At 40.8% G+C, this 23,260-nt stretch overlaps 3 protein-coding genes across 12 annotated transcripts in view; 1 reads left to right on the plus strand and 2 right to left on the minus strand.

Moving 5' to 3' along the window:
• The window catches only part of LOC139749054 (DNA-directed primase/polymerase protein-like), a 104,378-nt gene extending 103,684 nt beyond the window's left edge, over window positions 1-694 (minus strand). For 2 of the 6 annotated variants that reach the window (XR_011712877.1, XM_071662496.1), the window contains exon 1: window positions 417-570. The gene's annotated coding sequence lies outside the window, so the exon portion shown is untranslated. Of the gene's footprint in view, window positions 1-416; window positions 601-637 lie in introns of those variants that run through there. The other 4 variants (XR_011712878.1, XR_011712879.1, XM_071662498.1 and 1 more) reach the window with 4 other exon arrangements.
• The window catches only part of dnc (phosphodiesterase dunce), a 1,419,595-nt gene that overhangs the window by 491,806 nt on the left and 904,529 nt on the right, over window positions 1-23,260 (minus strand). The window lies entirely within an intron of this gene.
• Window positions 851-3,397, plus strand: LOC139749058 (uncharacterized). Its single transcript, XM_071662504.1, has one exon. The coding sequence runs from the start codon at window positions 953-955 to the stop codon at window positions 1,778-1,780; it is 828 nt and encodes a 275-aa protein (XP_071518605.1). The 5' UTR covers window positions 851-952; the 3' UTR covers window positions 1,781-3,397.

Here is a 23,260-nt window from a genome sequence, read left to right on the forward strand (position 1 = left end):
TCTCTTCCTACACGTACACATGCCTTACATCCTTGATAAAAACTTTTCACTGCTTCTAACAACTTGCCTCCCACACCATATATTCTTAATACCTTCCACAGAGCATCTCTATCAACTCTATCATATGCCTTCTCCAGATCCATAAATGCTACATACAGATCCATTTGCTTTTCTAAGTATTTCTCACATACATTCTTCAAAGCAAACACCTGATCCACACACCTTTTACCACTTCTGAAACCACACTGCTCTCCCCCAATCTGATAGTATTTGTTAATTATCATCATACTGTTGTGCTCCTACTCAAGATATCGATGAAGTATGTGCCAAGTTAACTTATAAAACTGAAATTTACGCCATGATTATGTGACAACATCAAAGGATGAAAACAGTCCTGATGAACCAGTTATACATACATCCAGAATGTTGACTTGAAGGTTTATGAATGTGTGCCAACATGACAAACGAGCGTAAATGTTGCCGCAGTATTGTGCTTCACCATCAAGCTTGCCGCCATCATAACTACTCCACTCTGACGTCATCATACTGCCCTCTACCTCATTACTGTACCAGGCCTGCTTAACATACCTTACATTTACAACTAGGAATAACCAATAAATATTTGTTAAATACTTACTCGTATCAAACAACACATATGAAATTAATTGTTATAAATGTTTGTGGTCGTTCGTACTGGTATTCATTTGATAATCAAGAAAACTATTTGAATTTTGTCATTTACCATCAAGTAGATTATAGTAAATAATAAAGGGCGTAAGAAATTTAATTTGATTAGTCACATCTCAAACTAATCAATTTCAAGTCAGTTTTATCATTTCTACTAATTTTTGGACATCATCAAACGTACCTCCATGTAAATAGACGCACATTCTGAGTAGGTGCGTAAGGTACGCTTTGTTCTGTATCACCATATTATTTGTGCTTTTTCACCATGAGTCGAATACCAAATCCATTTCTCAGTGGTCAAGGGCAGCAGCAACAAAGTACCCAGTCAACTTCCACCCCAGGGTTCCTGGTTATGACAAGGCCTGCCACAGGATCCAACAGCTATGGTGGCAGGGATTATAGGTCTCCTTACCATACTCCATCTAGGCCATCGGACAGTTTCATCCCCTTATCTGCATCTGGAAGCAAAATTAGCAATGAAGATGCAAACCGACGTGGTGGTAGTCGTAACAGCATTGGCAGATATATCCGTAGTGGTGCAAGGAACTTTCCAAATCAGGGAAGCCCAAGGTTTATTCATCCATACCAACAAACCCCTGGAAGGATGAGTACTCCATTTGGGCAAAATCAGGGATTCTCAAACTCCCCAAGAGGTAGACTAAATATTGCTCCTGTTGGAGGAAGATTTGCTGATAGACAAGATAGGTCATTTGGAGAGCAGAACATGTTTAACCATACTCCAAATTCAAGGAGAGGAAGGAACAGAGGTCCACTTGCTTTTGTTCCAATTGATAAATTTGTCTCTCTTAGTATGGTAAAAGATCCTTGGGCTGAGTTTGATGTTACAGCAGATGCTGATACAACATCCAATCCTAATTCGAGTCCAGTTGTTGTAACTTTAGGGGACTCAGATGCTGAACTTATAATTGATTCAGATGTTAGTGTAGTTATTGAAAATTCCTATGAAGAAGGGATAAGTGGAACAGAAGGTGATAGTTCGCCAGTGCATGATACAGGAAGCGACTCGCCATATCTTGTGACATCATCAACCTCTGAAAAAGATACTGGAAGTGATTCAACAAGTGATACATAGTGCAATCCCTTAAACTGGAATAGTTCTTTTAACCATTTTGTAGGCTATATTTGATGGGTTTGGAAAGATGTTTCCTTGAATATCCATCTTGGTTGAGTTGATTTTACTAAATGTATGTAGTAAAGGCTATACTCACTTTTTATAATGAGGAAGTTAGTTTATGTGAAAAAAATTTGATTATGTAACCTGTATAGATATTGGTTTGTTTCGTTGAAATATCGCTGACATTTTTTATTAACAATAAGATTTTTTGAAATAGGAAAACTTTTGGGGGAAATAACTTTATAAATATACCTTATAACAAAGAACTTAACCAAATTTATGTTTAGATCATGTGCTATGGAATGAGTTATTGGTAATAGTCTGATATCAAGGAAACTGATTGCTTTTGTGTTTAATGATAGCCTGTTCAAAGTATTGAAGTACAAAAATACGAACAGAATGTACAAAGTAATCAATCAGTTCATAAATTCTAGATTTTTATAACTTTTTAATAGCCTTTTCATTAAAACTATTCGCTGCTCTTTTATGAAAATAAGTTATGTTCTCAAACGTTAGTCACAGTTTTATAACTTCTTTAATTACTTTACTCCAGTTTTGTCAGTATCTCTTGAACTAGTGGAGATTAGAACTACTGTATATACTTATAATGTTTTGAATGTTTTTACCGTCATTATATGATGAATGTTGTCAGTTTCATAGTAATGCAGTATGGTGTATTGCAGTGTTATATGTATGAATGTAGAATGCAATAACATATTTTGAGGATAACATGATTTATAGTTTTGAAAATTAAGAAGCGGAGATCTTTTATAATATACAGTTGTTAATGATATTTATCTTGTATTTATTTATTTCATGAAGGATTTAATATTTTGATTAAGATATGGGAACAGTTTCTTCTATTTTGGAAAAACCAAGTTCACTTTCGCACTGAATTTTATAGACATACTCAACAATGTTTTTCTCGTAGGAATTAGCCTGTGGACTTCAGATATGTCATATCTTGTGTATAAAGGTATTATTCATATGATCATTGTTAATCTTCTGTTAAAAGAACAGTATCCACAACTTAAATACGTCCTATGATACATATATTCCATTCTTAAATTCAGGTTTCTCTATGTTTCATTTAGATTAGAAAATGCAAATACTGTATTTACAGCAATAAGGATTTACGGCTACTTGTAGCTATTATAAAGTAAGGGAAAATTACTCATTAGATTTGAACCTCCCAAACAAAGTTTAATTACATATACCTATATGTACATATAAAGCAGTCATATTTGTGCATGGCTCGTTTGAGTTTTCAAGAAATTTCGTGTAAGTACACTTGAAAAAATAGTCTAGCATTTTATAGAAAAGAAAAAAAATATGCAGAGAAGGCATCAGTCCTCATGGAGTGCTCAGGCAGTCAACAGTTGAAATAACTTGAAAATTAGATACCCACATTTTTATATTTGCAAAAATTTAATTTCAGACATACTTCAAAATCTTCATGAGGGATAAATACTGTGCCATGCTTTTTGAGATTATGTATATACATGTATAAAACTATTTTTTGACTGGAGTTCTCTTGTAGGAAAACTTCTTTTCTATTAAATGCCATGTAACAAATGTACTGCATTTTTGTCTTGGTAAATCCTGGTATTATATGATTTGTATTGAGTTAACAGAGAAGTTAAAAAATGCAATATATTTATTTACTTATTTATGTATTTACTTATTTTGCTTTGTCGCTGTCTCCCGCGTTAGAGAAGTAGCGCAAGGAAACAGATGAAAGAATGGCCCAACCCACCCACATACACAATACACATGTATATACATACAAGTCCACACACACAAATATACATACCTGTACATCTCAACATATACATATATATACACACACATATACATATATACACATGTACATAATTCATACTGTCTGCCTTTATTCATTCCATCGCCACCCCGCCACACATGAAAAACAACACCCTCCACCTCATGTGAGCGAGGTAGCGCTAGGAAAAGACAATAAAGGCTACATTCATTCACACTCAGTCTCTTGCTGTCATGTATTAATGCACTGAAACCACAGCTCCCTTTCCACATCCAGGCCCCACGGAACTTTCCATGGTTTACCCCAGACGCTTCACATGCCCTGGTTCTATCCATTGACACCACATCGACCCTAGTATACCACATTGTTCCAATTCACTGTATTCCTTGCATGCCTTTCACCCTCCTGCATGTTCAGGCCCTGATCACTCAAAATCTTTTTCACTCGCATCTTTCCACCTCCAATTTGGTCTCCCACTTCTCCTCGTTCCCTCCACCTGTGACACATATCCTCTTTGTCAATCTTTCCTCTTTCATTCTCTCCATGTGACCAAACCATTTCAAAACACCCTCTTCTGCTCTCTCAACCACACTCTTTTTATTACCACACATCTCTCATACCCTTTCATTGCTTATTCGATCAAACAACCTTACACCACATATTGTCCTCAAACATCTCATTTCCAGGACATCCACCCTCCTCCGCACAACTCTATCTATAGCCCACGCCTCGCAACCATATAACATTGTTGGAACCACTATTCCTTCAAACATACCCATTTTTACTTTCTGAGATAATGTTCTCGACTTCCACACATTCTTCAATGCTCCCAGAACTTTTGCCCCCTCCCCCACCCTATGATTCACTTCTGCTTCCATGGTTCCATCCACAGCCAAATCCACTCCAAGATATCTAAAAAACTTCTTTTCCTCCAGTTTTTCTCCATTCAAACCTACCTCCCAATTGACTTGTCCCTCAATCCTACTATACCTAATAACCTTGCTCTTATTTACATTTCCTCTCAGCTTTCTTCTTTCACACACTTTACCAAACTCTGTCTGCAGTTTCTCACACGAATCAGCCACCAGCGGTGTACTATCAGCGAACAACAACTGACTCACTTCCCAAGCTCTCTCATCCACAACAGACTGCATACTTGCCCCTTTCCAAAACTCTTGCATTCACCTCCCAAACAACCCCATCTATAAACAAACTTAACAACCATGAAGACATCGCACACCCCTGCCGCAAACCTACATTCACTGAGAACCAATCACTTTCCTCTCTTCCTACACGTACACATGCCTTACATCCTTGATAAAAACTTTTCACTGCTTCTAACAACTTGCCTTCCACACCGTATGTTCTTAATACCTTCCACAGAGCATCTCTATCAACTCTATCATTTACTTTCTCCAGATCCATGAATGCTACATACAAATCCATTTGCTTTTCTAAGTATTTCTCGCATACATTCTTCAAGGCAAACACCTGATCCACACATTCCCTGCCACTTCTGATACCACACTGCTCTTCCCCAATCTGATGCTCTGTACATACCTTCACCCTCTCAATCAATACCCTCCCATATAATTTCCCAGGAATACTCAACAAACTTATACCTCTGTAATTTGAGCACTCACTTTTATCCCCTTTGCCTTTGTACAATGTGACTATGAAAGCATTCAGCCAATCCTCAAGCACCTCACCATGAGTCATAAATACATTAGATAACCTTACCAACCAGTCAACAATACAGTCACCCCCATTTTTAATGAATTCCACTGCAGTACCATCCAAACCCGCTGCCTTGCTGGCTTTCATCTTCCGCAAAGCTTTTGTTACCTCTTCTCTGTTTACCAAATCATTCTCCCTAACCCCATCACTTTGCACACCACCTCGACCAAAACACCCTATATCTGCCACTCTATCATCAAACACATTCAACAAACCTTCAAAATACTCATTCCATCTCCTCACATCACCTCTACGTGTTATCACCTCACCATTAGCCCCCTTCACTGAAGTTCCCATTTGTTCCCCTGTCTTACGCACTTTATTTATCTCCTTCCAAAACATCTTTTCATTCTCCCTAAAATTTAATGATACTCTCTCACCCCAACTTTCATTTGCCCTCTTTTTCACCTCTTGTACCTTTCTCCTGACCTCCTGCCTCTTTCTTTTATACATCTTCCAGTCATTTGCATTATTTCCTTGCAAAAACTGTCCAAATGCCTCTCTTCTCTTTCCCTAATAATCTTACTTCTTCATCCCACCACTCACTACCCTTTCTAATCTGCCCACCTCCCACGCTTCTCATGCCACAGGCATCTTTTGTGCAAGCCATCACTGCTTCCCTAAATACATCCCATTCCTCCCCCACTCCCCTTACGTCCTTTGTTCTCACCTTTTTCCATTCTGTACTCAGTCTCTCCTGGTACTTCCTCACACAAGTCTCCTTCCCAAGCTCACTTACTCTCACCACTCTCTTCACCCCAACATTCTCTCTTCTTTTCTCAAAACCTCTACAAATCTTCACCTTCACCTCCACAAGATAGTGATCAGACATCCCTCCAGTTGCACCTCTCAGCACATTAACATCCAAAAGTCTCTTTCGCGCGCCTATCAATTAACACGTGATCCAATAACACTCTCTGGCCATCTCTCCTACTTACATATGTATACTTATGTATATCTCTCTTTTTAAACCAGGTATTCCCAATCACCATTCCTTTTTCATAAATCTACAAGCTCTTCGCCATTTCCATGTACGACACTGAACACCCCATGTACACCAGTTATTCCCTCAACTGCCACATTACTCATCTTTGCATTCAAATCACCCATCACTATAACCCAGTCATATATATATATATATATATATATATATATATATATATATAGAGGAATAGAGTGAATTGGATCGATGTGGTATACCGAGGTTGACGTGCTGTCAGTGGATTGAATCAAGGCATGTGAAGCGTCTGGGGTAAACCAAGGAAAGCTGTGTAGGTATGTATATTTGCGTGTGTGGACATATGTATATACATGTGTATGGGGGTGGGTTGGGCTATTTCTTTTGTCTGTTTCCTTGCGCTACCTCGCAAACGCTGGAGACAGCGACAAAGCAAAAAAAAATATATATATATATATATATTGTATGGTTGCGAGGCATGGACTATGGATAGAGTTGTGCGCAGGAGGATGGATGTGCTGGAAATGAGATGTTTGAGGACAATATGTGGTGTGAGGTGGTTTGATCGAGTGAGTAACGTAAGGGTAAGAGGGATGTGTGGAAATAAAATGAGCGTGGTTGAGAGAGCAGAAGAGGGTGTTTTGAAGTGGTTTGGGCACATGGAGAGAATGAGTGAGGAAAGATTGACCAAGAGGATATATGTGTCGGAGGTGGAGGGAACGAGGAGAAGAGGGAGACCAAATTGGAGGTGGAAAGATGGAGTGAAAAACATTTTATGTGATCGGGGCCTGAACATGCAGGAGGGTGAAAGGAGGGCAAGGAATAGAGTGAATTGGAGCGATGTGGTATACCGGGGTTGACGTGCTGTCAGTGGATTGAATCAAGGCATGTGAAGCGTCTGGGGTAAACCATGGAAAGCTCTGTAGGTATGTATATTTGCGTGTGTGGACGTATGTATATACATGTGTATGGGGGAGGTTGGGCCATTTCTTTCGTCTGTTTCCTTGCGCTACCTCGCAAACGCGGGAGACAGCGACAAAGTATAATAAAAAAAATAAAAATATATATATATATATATATATATATATATATATATATATATATATATATATATATAAATAAAGAATATTTATTATTTATTTATATATTTTGCTTTGTCGCTGTCTCCCGCATTTGCGAGGTAGCACAAGGAAACAGAAGAAAGAAATGGCCCAACCCACCCCCATACACATGTATATACACACACGTTCACACACGCAAATATACATACCTATACATCTCAATGTACACATATATATACACACACATACATATATACCCATGCACACAATTCACACTGTCTGCCTTTATTCATTCCCATCGCCACCTCGCCACACATGGAATACCATCCCCCTCCCCCCTCATGTGTGCGAGGTAGCGCTAGGAAAAGACAACAAAGGCCCCATTCGTTTACACTCGGTCTCCAGCTGTCATGCAATAATGCCCGAAACCACAGCTCCCTTTCCACATCCAGGCCCCACACAACCTTCCATGGTTTACCCCAGACGCTTCACATACCCTGATTCAATCCACTGACAGCACGTCGACCCCGGTATACCACATCGATCCAATTCACTCTATTCCTTGCCCGCCTTTCACCCTCCTGCATGTTCAGGCCCCGATCACTCAAAATCTTTTTCACTCCATCTTTCCACCTCCAATTTGGTCTCCCACTTCTCCTCGTTCCCTCCACCTCCGACACATATATTCTCTTGGTCAATCTTTCCTCACTCATTCTCTCCATGTGCCCAAACCATTTCAAAACACCCTCCTCTGCTCTCTCAACCACGCTCTTTTTATTTCCACACATCTCTCTTACCCTTACATTACTAACTCAATCAAACCACCTCACACCACACATTGTCCTCATACATCTCATATCCAGCACATCCACCCTCCTGCGCACAACTCTATCCATAGCCCACACCTCGCAACCATACAACATTGTTGGAACCACTATTCCTTCAAACATACCCATTTTTGCTTTCCGAGATAATGTTCTCGACTTCCACATATTCTTCAATGCTCCCAGAATTTTTGCCCCCTCCCCCACCCTATGATTCACTTCCGCTTCCATGGTTCCATCCGCTGCCAGATCCACTCCCAGATATCTAAAACACTTTACTTCCTCCAGTTTTTCTCCATTCAAACTTACCTCCCAATTGACTGGACCCTCAAACCTACTGTACCTAATAACCTTGCTCTTATTCACATTTACTTTTAACTTTCTTCTTTCACACACTTTACCAAACTCAGTTACCAGCTTCTGCAGTTTCTCACATGAATCAGCCACCAGCGCTGTATCATCAGCGAAGAACAACTGACTCGATTCCCAAGCTCTCTCATCCACAACAGACTTCATACTTGCCCGTCTTTCCAAACTCTTGCATTCACCTCCCTAACAACCCCATCCATAAACAAATTAAACAACCGTGGAGACATCACACACCCCTGCCGCAAACCTACATTCACTGAGAACCAATCACTTTCCTCTCTTCCTACACGTACACATGCCTTACATCCTTACATATATATATATATATCTTTCTTTCTTCTTTTAAACTATTCGCCATTTCCCGCGTTAGCGAGGTAGCGCTAAGAACAGAGGACTGGGCCTTTTTTGGAATATCCTCACCTGGCCCCATCTGTTCCTTCTTTTAGAAAATTTAAAAAAAAAAATGAGAGGGGAGGATTTCCAGCCCCCCGCTCCCTCCCCTTTTAGTCGCCTTCTACGACACACAGGGAATACGTGGGAAGTATTCTTAATCCCCTATCCCCATATATATATATATATATATATATATATATATATATATATATATATATATATAATTTTTTTTTTTTTTTTTTTTTTTCATACTATTTGCCATTTCCCGCATTAGCGAGGTAGCGTTAAGAACAGAGGACTGGGCCTTTGAGGGAATATCCTCATATGGCCCCCTTCTCTGTTCCTTCTTTTGGAAAATTTAAAAAAAAAATGAGAGGGGAGGATTTCCAGCCCCCCGCTCCCATATATATATATATATATATTTTTTTTTTTTTTGTCGCTGTCTCCCGCGTTTGCGAGGTAGCGCAAGGAAACAGACGAAAGAAATGGCCCAACCCAACCCCATACACATGCCTTGATTCAATCCACTGACAGCACATCAACCCCGGTATACCACATCGCTCCAATTCACTCTATTCTTTGCCCTCCTTTCACCCTCCTGCATGTTAAGGCCCCGATCACACAAAATCTTTTTCACTCCATCTTTCCACCTCCAATTTGGTCTCCCTCTTCTCCTCGTTCCCTCCACCTCCGACACATATATCCTCTTGGTCAATCTTTCCTCACTCATTCTCTCCATGTGACCAAACCATTTCAAAACACCCTCTTCTGCTCTCTCAACCACGCTCTTTTTATTTCCACACATCTCTCTTACCCTTACGTTACTTACTCGATCAAACCACCTCACACCACACATTGTCCTCAAACATCTCATTTCCAGCACATCCATCCTCCTGCGCACAACTCTATCCATAGTCCACGCCTCGCAACCATACAACATTGTTGGAACCACTATTCCTTCAAACATACCCATTTTTGCTTTCCGAGATAATGTTCTCGACTTCCACACATTCTTCAAGGCTCCCAGAATTTTCGCCCCCTCCCCCACCCTTTGATCCACTTCCGCTTCCATGGTTCCATCCGCTGCCAGATCCACTCCCAGATATCTAAAACACTTCACTTCCTCCACTTTTTCTCCATTCAAACATACCTCCCAATTGAATTGACCCTCAACCCTACTGTACCTAATAACCTTGCTCTTATTCACATTTACTCTTAACTTTCTTCTTTCACACACTTTACCAAACTCAGTCACCAGCTTCTGCAGTTTCTCACATGAATCAGCCACCAGCGCTGTATCATCAGCAAACAACAACTGACTCACTTCCCAAGCTCTCTCATCCCCAACAGACTTCATACTTGCCCCTCTTTCCAAAACTCTTGCATTCACCTCCCTAACAACCCCATCCATAAACAAATGGAAATAAAAAGAGCGTGGTTGAGAGAGCAGAAGAGGGTGTTTTGAAATGGTTTGGTCACATGGAGAGAATGAGTGAGGAAAGATTGACCAAGAGGATATATGTGTCGGAGGTGGAGGGAACGAGGAGAAGAGGGAGACCAAATTGGAGGTGGAAAGATGGAGTGAAAAAGATTTTGTGTGATCGGGGCCTGAACATGCAGGAGGGTGAAAGGAGGGCAAAGAATAGAGTGAATTGGAGCGATGTGGTATACCGGGGTTGACGTGCTGTCAGTGGATTGAATCAAGCCATGTGTATGGGGGTGGGTTGTGCCATTTCTTTCGTCTGTTTCCTTGCGCTACCTCGCAAACGCGGGAGACAGCGACAAAGCAAAAAAAAAAAAAAATATATATATATATATATATATATATATATATATATATATATCTGGGAGTGGATCTGGCAGCGGATGGAACCATGGAAGCGGAAGTGGATCATAGGGTGGGGGAGGGGGCGAAAATTCTGGGGGCCTTGAAGAATGTGTGGAAGTCGAAAACATTATCTCGGAAAGCAAAAATGGGTATGTTTGAAGGAATAGTGGTTCCAACAATGTTGTATGGTTGTGAGGCGTGGGCTATGGATAGAGTTGTGCGCAGGAGGATGGATGTGCTGGAAATGAGATGTTTGAGGACAATGTGTGGTGTGAGGTGGTTTGATCGAGTGAGTAACGTAAGGGTAAGAGAGATGTGTGGAAATAAAAAGAGCGTGGTTGAGAGAGCAGAAGAGGGTGTTTTGAAGTGGTTTGGGCACATGGAGAGTATGAGTGAGGAAAGATTGACCAAGAGGATATATGTGTCGGAGGTGGAGGGAACGAGGAGAAGAGGGAGACCAAATTGGAGGTGGAAAGATGGAGTGAAAAAGATTTTGTGTGATCGGGGCCTGAACATGCAGGAGGGTGAAAGGAGGGCAAGGAATAGAGTGAATTGGAGCGATGTGGTATACCGGGGTTGACGTGCTGTCAGTGGATTGAATCAAGGCATGTGAAGCGTCTGGGGTAAACCATGGAAAGCTGTGTAGGTTTGTATATTTGCGTGTGTGGACGTATGTATATACATGTGTATGGGGGGGGTTGGGCCATTTCTTTCGTCTGTTTCCTTGCGCTACCTCGCAAACGCGGGAGACAGCGACAAAGTATAAAAAAAAAATATATATATATATATATATATATATATATATATATATATACATATATATTTTTTTTCCACACATCTCTCTTACCCTTACGTCACTTACTCGATCAAACCACCTCACACCACACATTGTCCTCAAACATCTCATTTCCAGCACATCCATCCTCCTGCGCACAACTCTATCCATAGTCCACGCCTCGCAACCATACAACATTGTTGGAACCACTATTCCTTCAAACACCCATTTTTGCTTTCCGAGATAATGTTCTCGACTTCCACACATTCTTCAAGGCTCCCAGAATTTTCGCCCCCTCCCCCACCCTATGATCCACTTCCGCTTCCATGGTTCCATCCACTGCCAGATCCACTCCCAGATATCTAAAACACTTCACTTCCTCCAGTTTTTCTCCATTCAAACTCACCTCCCAATTGACTTGACCCTCAACCCTACTGTACCTAATAACCTTGCTCTTATTCACATTTACTCTTAACTTTCTTCTTTCACACACTTTACCAAACTCAGTCACCAGCTTCTGCAGTTTCTCACATGAATCAGCCACCAGTGCTGTATCATCAGCGAACAACAACTGACTCACTTCCCAAGCTCTCTCATCCCCAACAGACTTCATACTTGCCCCTCTTTCCAAAACTCTTGCATTCACCTCCCTAACAACCCCATCCATAAACAAATTAAACAACCATGGAGACATCACACACCCCTGCCGCAAACCTACATTCACTGAGAACCAATCACTTTCCTCTCTTCCTACACGTACACATGCCTTACATCCTCGATAAAAACTTTTCACTGCTTCTAACAACTTGCCTCCCACACCATATATTCTTAATACCTTCCACAGAGCATCTCTATCAACTCTATCATATGCCTTCTCCAGATCCATAAATGCTACATACAAATCCATTTGCTTTTCTAAGTATTTCTCACATACATTCTTCAAAGCAAACACCTGATCCACACATCCTCTCCCACTTCTGAAACCACACTGCTCTTCCCCAATCTGATGCTCTGTACATGCCTTCACCCTCTCAATCAATACCCTTCCATATAATTTGCCACGAATACTCAACAAACTTTTACCTCTGTAATTTGAGCACTCACTCATATCCCCTTTGCCTTTGTACAATGGCACTATGCACGCATTCCGCCAATATATGTATATGTACATATATGTATATATGTATGTATGTATGTATATATATATATATATATATATATATATATATATATATATATATATATATATATATATATATTTTTTTTTTTTTTTTTTTTTTTTTTTTTTATACTTTGTCGCTGTCTCCCGCGTTTGCGAGGTAGCGCAAGGAAACAGACGAAAGAAATGGCCCAACCCCCCCCATACACATGTATATACATACGTCCACACACACAAATATACATACCTACACAGCTTTCCATGGTTTACCCCAGACGCTTCACATGCCTTGATTCAATCCACTGACAGCACGTCAACCCTGGTATACCACATCGCTCCAATTCACTCTATTCCTTGCCCTCCTTTCACCCTCCTGCATGTTCAGGCCCCGATCACACAAAATCTTTTTCACTCCATCTTTCCACCTCCAATTTGGTCTCCCTCTTCTCCTTGCTCCCTCCACCTCCGACACATATATCCTCTTGGTCAATCTTTCCTCACTCATACTCTCCATGTGCCCAAACCACTTCAAAACACTCTCTTCTGCTCTCTCAACCACGCTCTTTTTATTTCCACACATCTCTCTTACCCTTACGTTACTCACTCGATCAAACCACCTCACACCACACATTGTCCTCAAACATCTCATATCCAGCACATCCATCCTCCTGCGCACAACTCTATCCATAGCCCACGCCTCGCAACCATACAACATTGTTGGAACCACTATTCCTTCAAACATACCCATTTTTGCTTTCCGAGATAATGTTCTCGACTTCCACACATTCTTCAAGGCCCCCAGAATTTTTGCCCCCTCCCCCACCCTATGATCCACTTCCGCTTTCATGGTTCCATCCGCTGCCAGATCCACTCCCAGATATCTAAAACACTTCACTTCCTCCAGTTTTTCTCCATTCAAACTCACCTCCCAATTGACTTGACCCTCAACCCTACTGTACCTAATAACCTTGCTCTTATTCACATTTACTCTTAACTTTCTTCTTTCACACACTTTACCAAACTCAGTCACCAGCTTCTGCAGTTTCTCACATGAATCAGCCACCAGCGCTGTATCATCAGCGAACAACAACTGACTCACTTCCCAAGCTCTCTCATCCCCAACAGACTTCATACTTGCCCCTCTTTCCAAAACTCTTGCATTTACCTCCCTAACAACCCCATCCATAAACAAATTATATATATATATATATATATATATATATATATATATATATATATATATATATATATATATATATCTTCTGTTTCCCATTTTAGAAAGTTAAAAAAAAATACAAGGAGGGGAGGATTTCTGGCCCCCCGCTCCCGTCCCCTCTAGTCGCTTTCTACGACACGCGAGGAATGCGTGGGAAGTATTCTTTCACCCCTATCCCCAGGGATAATATACATATATATACACACATACACACACATACACACACACACGCACATATACACACACACACACACACATACATATATATAAATCAGATTGGGGAAGAGCAGTGTGGTTTCAGAAGTGGTAGAGGATGTGTGGATCAGGTGTTTGCTTTGAAGAATGTATGTGAGAAATACTTAGAAAAGCAAATGGATTTGTATGTAGCATTTATGGATCTGGAGAAGGCATATGATAGAGTTGATAGAGATGCTCTGTGGAAGGTATTAAGAATATATGGTGTGGGAGGCAAGTTGTTAGAAGCAGTGAAAAGTTTTTATCGAGGATGTAAGGCATGTGTACGTGTAGGAAGAGAGGAAAGTGATTGGTTCTCAGTGAATGTAGGTTTGCGGCAGGGGTGTGTGATGTCTCCATGGTTGTTTAATTTGTTTATGGATGGGGTTGTTAGGGAGGTGAATGCAAGAGTTTTGGAAAGAGGGGCAAGTATGAAGTCTGTTGGGGATGAGAGAGCTTGGGAAGTGAGTCAGTTGTTGTTCGCTGATGATACAGCGCTGGTGGCTGATTCATGTGAGAAACTACAGAAGCTGGTGACTGAGTTTGGTAAAGTGTGTGAAAGAAGAAAGTTAAGAGTAAATGTGAATAAGAGCAAGGTTATTAGGTACAGTAGGGTTGAGGGTCAAGTCAGTTGGGAGGTGAGTTTGAATGGAGAAAAACTGGAGGAAGTGAAGTGTTTTAGATATCTGGGAGTGGATCTGGCAGCGGATGGAACCATGGAAGCGGAAGTGGATCATAGGGTGGGGGAGGGGGCGAAAATTCTGGGAGCCTTGAAGAATGTGTGGAAGTCGAGAACATTATCTCGGAAAGCAAAAATGGGTATATTTGAAGGAATAATGGTTCCAACAATGTTGTATGGTTGCGAGGCGTGGACTATGGATAGAGTTGTGCGCAGGAGGATGGATGTGCTGGAAATGAGATGTTTGAGGACAATGTGTGGTGTGAGGTGGTTTGATCGAGTGAGTAACGTAAGGGTAAGAGAGATGTGTGGAAATAAAAAGAGCGTGGTTGAGAGAGCAGAAGAGGGTGTTTTGAAGTGGTTTGGGCACATGGAGAGAATGAGTGAGGAAAGATTGACCAAGAGGATATATGTGTCGGAGGTGGAGGGAACGAGGAGAAGAGGGAGACCAAATTGGAGGTGGAAAGATGGAGTGAAAAAGATTTTGTGTGATCGGGGCCTGAACATGCAGGAGGGTGAAAGGAGGGCAAGGAATAGAGTGAATTGGAGCGATGTGGTATACCGGGGTTGACGTGCTGTCAGTGGATTGAATCAAGGCATGTGAAGCGTCTGGGGTAAACCATGGAAAGCTGTGTAGGTATGTATATTTGCGTGTGTGGACGTATGTATATACATGTGTATGGGGGTGGGTTGGGCCATTTCTTTCGTCTGTTTCCTTGCGCTACCTCGCAAACGCGGGAGACTGACAAAAAAAAAAAGAAAAAAAAATATATATATATATATATATATATATATATATATATATATATATATATATATATATATATATATATGTGGAAGGTATTAAGAATATATGGTGTGGGAGGAAAGTTGTTAGAAGCAGTGAAACGTTTTTATCGAGGATGTAAGACATGTGTATGTGTAGGAAGAGAGGAAAGTGATTGGTTCTCACTGAATGTAGGTTTGCGGCAGGGGTGTGTGATGTCTCCATGGTTGTTTAATTTGTTTATGGATGGGGTTGTTAGGGAGGTAAATGCAAGAGTTTTGGAAAGAGGGTCAAGTATGAAGTCAGTTGGGGATGAGAGAGCTTGGGAAGTGAGTCAGTTGTTGTTCGCTGATGATACAGCGCTGGTGGCTGATTCATGTGAGAAACTGCAGAAGCTGGTGACTGAGTTTGGTAAAGTGTGTGGAAGAAGAAAGTTAAGAGTAAATGTGAATAAGAGCAAGGTTATTAGGTACAGTAGGGTTGAGGGTCAAGTCAATTGGGAGGTGAGTTTGAATGGAGAAAAACTGGAGGAAGTGAAGTGTTTTAGATATCTGGGAGTGGATCTGGCAGCGGATGGAACCATGGAAGCGGAAGTGGATCATAGGGTGAGGGAGGGGGCAAAAGTTCTGGGAGCGTTGAAGAATGTGTGGAAGGCGAGAACATTATCTCGGAAAGCAAAAATGGGTATGTTTGAAGGAATGGAGGTTCCAACAATGTAATATGGTTGTGAGGCATGGGCTATGGATAGAGTTGTGCGGAGGTGGGTGGATGTGCTGGAAACGAGATGTTTGAGGACAATATGTGATATGAGGTGGTTTGATCGAGTAAGTAATAATAGGGTAAGAGAGATGTGTGGTGATAAAAAGATTGTGGTTGAGAGAGCAGAAGAGTTTGTTTTGAAATGCTTTGGTCACATGGAGAGAATGAGTGAGGAAAGATTGACCAAGAGGATATATGTGTCAGAGGTAGAGGGAACGAGAAGTGGGGGACCGAATTGGAAGTGGAAAGATGGAGTGAAAAAGATTTTGAGTAATCGGGGCCTGAACATGCAGGAGGGTGAAAGGCGTGCAAGGAATAGAGTGAACTGGAACGATGTGGTATACCGGAGTCGACGTGCTGTCATTGGACTGAACCAGGGCATGTGAAGCGTCTGGGGTAAACCAAGGAAAGTTCTGTGGGGCCTGGATGTGGAAAGGGAGCTGTGGTGGTTATCTCATGTGTGGCGGGGTGGCGATGGGAATGAATAAAGGTTGAAAGTATGAATTATGTATATGAGTATATATGTATATTTCTGTGTGTGTATATATAAATATAGTTTGAGATGTATAGGTATGTCTATGTGCGTGTGTGGACATATGTATATACATGTGTATGTGGGTGGGTTGGGCCATTCTTTCGTCTGTTTCTTTGCGCTACCTCGCTAACGCAGGAGACAGCAACAAAGCCAAATAAATAGATGATAAATAAGTGGCTTTGGTATAGCACTGAAGTATATGCGTATATCCCTGGAGGGGTGGTGGAGGAGGGTGTCATTCAGATTTACTGTTTCCCATCTCAAAAGGAAATATTCAGTCATAAGAAGAGGATATGAAAGAATAAGTGATATAACATACCTCTCATATGATTGTTGCATTGCACAGAAACACATTTAGATCACTGAAAGGGGTGGTAGAGAAATGTGTGCATCAGAAGTTGTCACAGTCTTAGGCATTGCATAGATGCCACCCATGCTGTCTGTGTATGGGAAGTGACCAAGGCAATGCCTTGTAACCATACAAATGGCATAATATTGGTAGGTGGTTCAAGATATGCCTGCAAAAATTAGCACATTTATGAAAATATAGTGAAAATATCAATGTACATGACTCCCAGCATTCCCTAACTAGTTAGTTTTTATCCCCACCTGTGTTTTAGGTTTAATAACAGATGACAGGTGTTGAAAAGTCAATGGATGTGTGCAAATGAGCCTATTGTGCACTTGTTCCTGACACTACTTGCTATGAGAGGAAAGGTTGATAAGTATAAAAAAGTGCATGAAATTCATACATTGTCTTTATTGAATACTTTCTCTTTCTTACCCTGAAAGTAATATTCTGAATAGTTCATTTGAGATTAAGATCAATAGTCACAACAGCAATACAGTAAAACTGTCTTTCAGTTACATATTTTCATGCCTTTAAAAGTTTCAGCTTTATTATTTAACTTTCAGGGTTGTATTGCATGTTTCCCTGAAACTAAAGTAAGTTAATAAACAGCAGGTTGTTAAATGCCATTCTTACTCATCTTTTACTTTTTGCAGAGTATTTGAAAATAAAGCAGCGTGTGAGACCAACTTTTTCTGTATGCCTTAGACAGTATTTGAATATGAAAATGAAATAAGAGAATATGAAAATACATGACTTTAGACACACACATACATTTTCTGTAAGCTTGACTGTCAGGATTCTGAAAACTTGTTAAGGATGTTGATGTTCAGAATCAGTTTTCTCTTCCAATTAAAAAGTTGTGTGTGTCACCGTGTGCAAAAGCTTTTCCAAATTATGATTTTATTACATCAGTGATTGACAATATTTAGTAAGCTAAATAGAAAAAAACATTACTGTTAAGGAACAAGCATTAGGGAATCCAAATTCTGATTAATACAATTTGTAGAAGCTTACTTAATTCAAGCCAAATTTCAAAGAGCCTGGGCCAGGCTTCTGTAATGCTGCACTTTCTTGGGTATTTTAATTAAGAATATTATTAAAAGGTAAAAACTGACTTTGATATGATTAATTTTAAGAACTTTCAAATGTAGTGAATATTATTAAAGCATGAATGCAACAATTGTTTCAACATGATGAATAAAGATACGGAAAATGAATAATGGAATCTACAAATTTGACTAAAAGGCAATTCATATTTTACATTATCAGAAAATTGCAATTTTTTTCACCACCAAACGTCTTATGGTTTAAGATAAACATTTGTCGAACTATCATAGTTTGACTACAGAATTATCCAATTATGTAATCATTGGATTAACTAACTGTAAAGATACAAGATCCAAGTTTATTATTTGATTATTTCAAATTGCCAATTTATAACTGAAGATTTAAGTAAAAATATCAGAGTACAGATATGTTTAACATGCAGGTGTTTTATTGCAAAATAAGAAAGTGATTGAAAAAACTTACGAATTTTTATGTGCACCTTCTTAACTCCTTTCTCTCCACATCCTCAGCCTGTGTCCAGTATGTTAAAGTAAAGCATGATCTTTCCACATTCATAATTGTGCTTCAGTAAATGCTATTACATAATAATTCTTCAAGGTTATGCAAAAGAATAGTTCAAATTCCAAAAGAAGTTATTAGTTTATGAATTACCTCAGACAAGCAAGAATATTCAGATTAAGCAAATGAGCATTAAAGCCAAAAACATAGGGTGATAACTTTGTCTCCCCAAATTCTTGTACCACTTTTCCAAGGCGTCACTGTGAACCCAGTCCTATGTTTTCTCTAGATCCATAAATACCACCTACAATTCACCGTCTTTGCCCAGGTATTTCTTACACAAGCTTTTCAAAGCAAATGCCTGGTCCACAATCCTCTGACTTTCCTAAAACCACATTTCTCCAGTCTGATGCTCGGTGAATGCTACTACCTTGTAATTACAACTCATCCTTACACCTGACCCGGCATACTCATTAGAGTTATGCCATTGCAATTTAGGCATTCATTTTTGTCACCCATACCATTATGTAGGGTACTATATATATGCTTTCTGCTACTCCTCAGGGTTCTTACTTAGGCTCATGAAAACACTGACAAGCCTGACTTACCACTCAACAAAATTGTCATCACCTATCATGAGAAGCTCAACTGTAATACCATCAATTTTTGCAGTTTTTCAACACTTTATGTTATGCAAGACTAACTATGTCTTTTTTCTGCTGGAATCTCGTACTCATCATTTAATATTCAACAGTTCTTTAAAATGTTCGCTTCATTTTTTTTTTACTTTGTGTGTTATCACTTCACATCTGCTCCTTTCACTGTGATTTCCATTAGTTATCTTGTTCTCTAACGGCTAATCACCTCCTTCAAGGAGATTTGTTTATTCTTCAAAAGGTACTGGTTAGCACTGCTCACTAGCACATTCATGGGCTGACTGAGGATGAGCCTGGGTAGGTGTGAAGATAGTGCCAGGAATAGACAAATAAAGCCACATTTCGTTGTATCCATTCACTAGCTGAAACCATAGCTCCCTATCCACCAGGACCCATTGACCTTTCCATACACTTCTGATACTTATTCTCTTTGTCAACCTCTCCTCTCTCATTCAGTCCGTATGTTCAAACCATTTCAGCACAACCCCTTTAACCTTTTCAGCCACACACTTATTACCACACCTCTCTCTTATCCTTTCAAAACTTACATAGTCAAGCCATCTAACATCAAACATTTTCCTGAGACATTTAATTTCCAACAAGTCCCCCCGCTGCATACCTTCATCTATAGGCCATGCCTTGCATCCATACAACATTGTTTGGACTACTATATCTTCACACCCATTTTTGCCCTCCCAGTTAAGGACCTCCCTTTCTACACATTCCTTAATGCTCCCAGAATCTTTACCCCCTCACTCACCCTATGACTCATTTCTCCTTCCATGGTTCCATTTACTGCCATGTCCACTCCTACAACCAGTGCACATGGCTTCTTTCACAACCAGATGCACATGACTCCTCTCACAACCAGGTGCATATGACTCTTCTCACAACCAGATGCACATGACTCCTGGCTCATTTTAAAAGACAGGTTTTTCACTTTCTCCAAATTTCATAAGATCTCTCCCGTGTCTTCTTTTTCTCTTTCATTATTCTTTCTATATTTCAATTAAGGCCTGGCCTTGATGTTGACTTTTGTCTGTGACTGGAGCTTTCAACATGAAAAAAAGGCTCATACGACACCTCTCACAACCATGTGTATATGACATCTCACAAGATCCATATGAATTTTTCCACAACCAGGTGCATATGATTCCTCTCCTAACCAGGTACATGTGACTTGTCAGTGAACCAGGTTCATATGAGTTCTCTCACAATGAGGTGCAAATGACTTTTAACAACCAGGTGCATATGACTTCTCTCACGACGAGATCCATATGAACTCTCACAACCAGGTCTGTGATTCCTCTCACAATCAGATCCATATGATTCTCTCACAAACAGGTGCATATGATGCCACTTAAACCAGATGAACATGACTCCTCTCATAACTGTAGATATGATGCCTGTCACAACTATGTGCATGAGACTTCTTTGAAAAGCAGATGCATATATCTTCTTTGTCAACCTGGCACATGTGACTTCTCACAACCAGGTGAATATGACACCTCTCACAACCAGGTGAACATGACACCTCTCACAACAGGTGAATATGACAGCTCTTACAACAAGGTGCACATGACTCCTCACAACCAGGTGCATATGACTCTTACGACCAGTGCACATAACATTTCAAAACGAGGTGTATATGAGAGCTCTCACAACCAAGTGCACATGACTTGTCACCACCAGATCCATGTGACACCTCTCAAAACCAGATGCACATGACACCTCTCACAACTAGGTGCACATAACACTTCATAACAAGGTGCATATGACTCCTCACAACTAGGTGTACATGACACCTCTCAACCAGGTGCACATTATACCTCTCAACCAGATGCACATGACACTCAACCAGGTGCACATGACACCTCTCACAACTAGGTGCATATAACACCTCATAACAAGGTGCATATGACTCCTCTCACAACTACGTGTACATGACATCTTTCACAACCAGGTGCACATGATACCTCTCAACCAGGTGCACAAACTCCTCTCAACCAGGTGCACATGACTCCTCTCAACCAGGCGCACAAGTTTCCTCACAACTAGGTGCCCAAGACTCCTCTCCCATCCAGGTGTACATGACTTCTCTCACAACCAGGAGCACAAGACTCCTTTCAATCAGGTGCACAGGACTCCTCACAACCATGTGCGCATGACTCCTCATAACCATGTGCACATGACTCCTCATAACCATGTGCACAAGACTCCGACCAGGTGCACAAAACTCCTCACAACTAAGTGCACAAGACTTTTCACAACCAGGTGCACATGACCCATCACAAGTAGGTGCACATGACTCCTCTCAACCAGGTGCACAAGACTCCTCACAAACATGTGCACATGACTCCTCTCAACCAGGTGCACAAAACTTCTCAACCAGGTGCACATGACTCCTCACAACCATGCGCACAAAACTCCTCTCAAGTGGGTGCACAAGACCCCTCTCATAACCAGGTGCACAAGACTTCTCAACCAGGTGCACAAGGCCTCTCTCACAACCAGGTGCATGTGATTCCTCCCACAACCAGGCGCACGAGACTCCTCTCGACCAGGTGCCCATGACCTCTCACAAATAGGTGCACAAGACTCCTTACAACCAGGTGCCATGACTCCTCTCACAACCAGGTGCACAAGACTCTTTTCAACCAGGTGCACAAAACTCCTTACAACCCGGTACACAAGACTCCTCTCACAACCAGGTGCACATAACTCCTCTCACAACTCTCACAACCAGGTGCAAATGACTCCTCTCATAACCAGGTGCACATGACTCCTCTCACAACTAGGTACACAAAATTCCTCAACCAGGTGCGCATGACTCCTCTCACAACCAGGTGCACATGATTCCTCTCAACCCGGTGCACAAGACTGCTCTCAACCAAGTGCACATAACTCCTCTCACAGCCAGGTGCACATGACTCCTCTCACAGTTAGGTGCTCAAGACTCCTCTTACAACCAAGCGCACAATACTCCTAACAACCACGTGCACATGACTCCTCACAATCCGGGGCACAAGACTACTCTCACAATCATGTACGTACACACCAACGATCACTCATCTCACATAGTTAATGTTAAGATCATCAATGCTCACCTTAGTTCCTCACATTTGCAAAATCATCAATGGGCACCTGAGTTCCTCACATTTACAAGATCATCAATGCGCACCTCAGTTCCTCACATTTGCAAAATCATCAATGGGCACCTTAGTTCCTCACATTTACAAGATCATCAATGAACACCTTAGTTCCTCACAATTGCAAAATCATCAATGGGCACCTTAGTTCCTCACATTTACAAGATCATCAATGCGCACCTCAGTTCCTCACATTTGCAAAATCATCAATGGGCACCTGAGTTCCTCACATTTACAAGATCATCAATGCGCACCTCAGTTCCTCACATTTGCAAAATCATCAATGGGCACCTTAGTTCCTCACATTTACAAGATCATCAATGCTCAGCTTAGTTCCTCACATTTACAAGATCATCAATGCGCACCTCAGTTCCTCACATTTGCAAAATCATCAATGAACACCTTAGTTCCTCACATTTACAAGATCATCAATGGGCGCCTTAGTTCCTCACATTTACAAGATCATCAATGGGCACCTTAGTTCCTCACATTTACAAGATCATCAATGAACACCTTAGTTCCTCACATTTGCAAAATCATCAATGGGCACCTTAGTTCCTCACATTTGCAAAATCATCAATGGGCACCTTAGTTCCTCACATTTACAAGATCATCAATGAACACCTTAGTTCCTCACATTTG

The sequence above is a fragment of the Panulirus ornatus genome, chromosome 6 (genome assembly GCF_036320965.1).
Source record: "Panulirus ornatus isolate Po-2019 chromosome 6, ASM3632096v1, whole genome shotgun sequence".
Classification (NCBI taxonomy): Eukaryota; Metazoa; Arthropoda; class Malacostraca; order Decapoda; family Palinuridae; genus Panulirus; species Panulirus ornatus.

Coding starts and splice junctions, on each gene's coding strand:
- LOC139749058 (XM_071662504.1), top strand. CDS start 953: ATGAGTCGAATACCAAATCCATTTCTCAGTGGTCAAGGGCAGCAGCAA.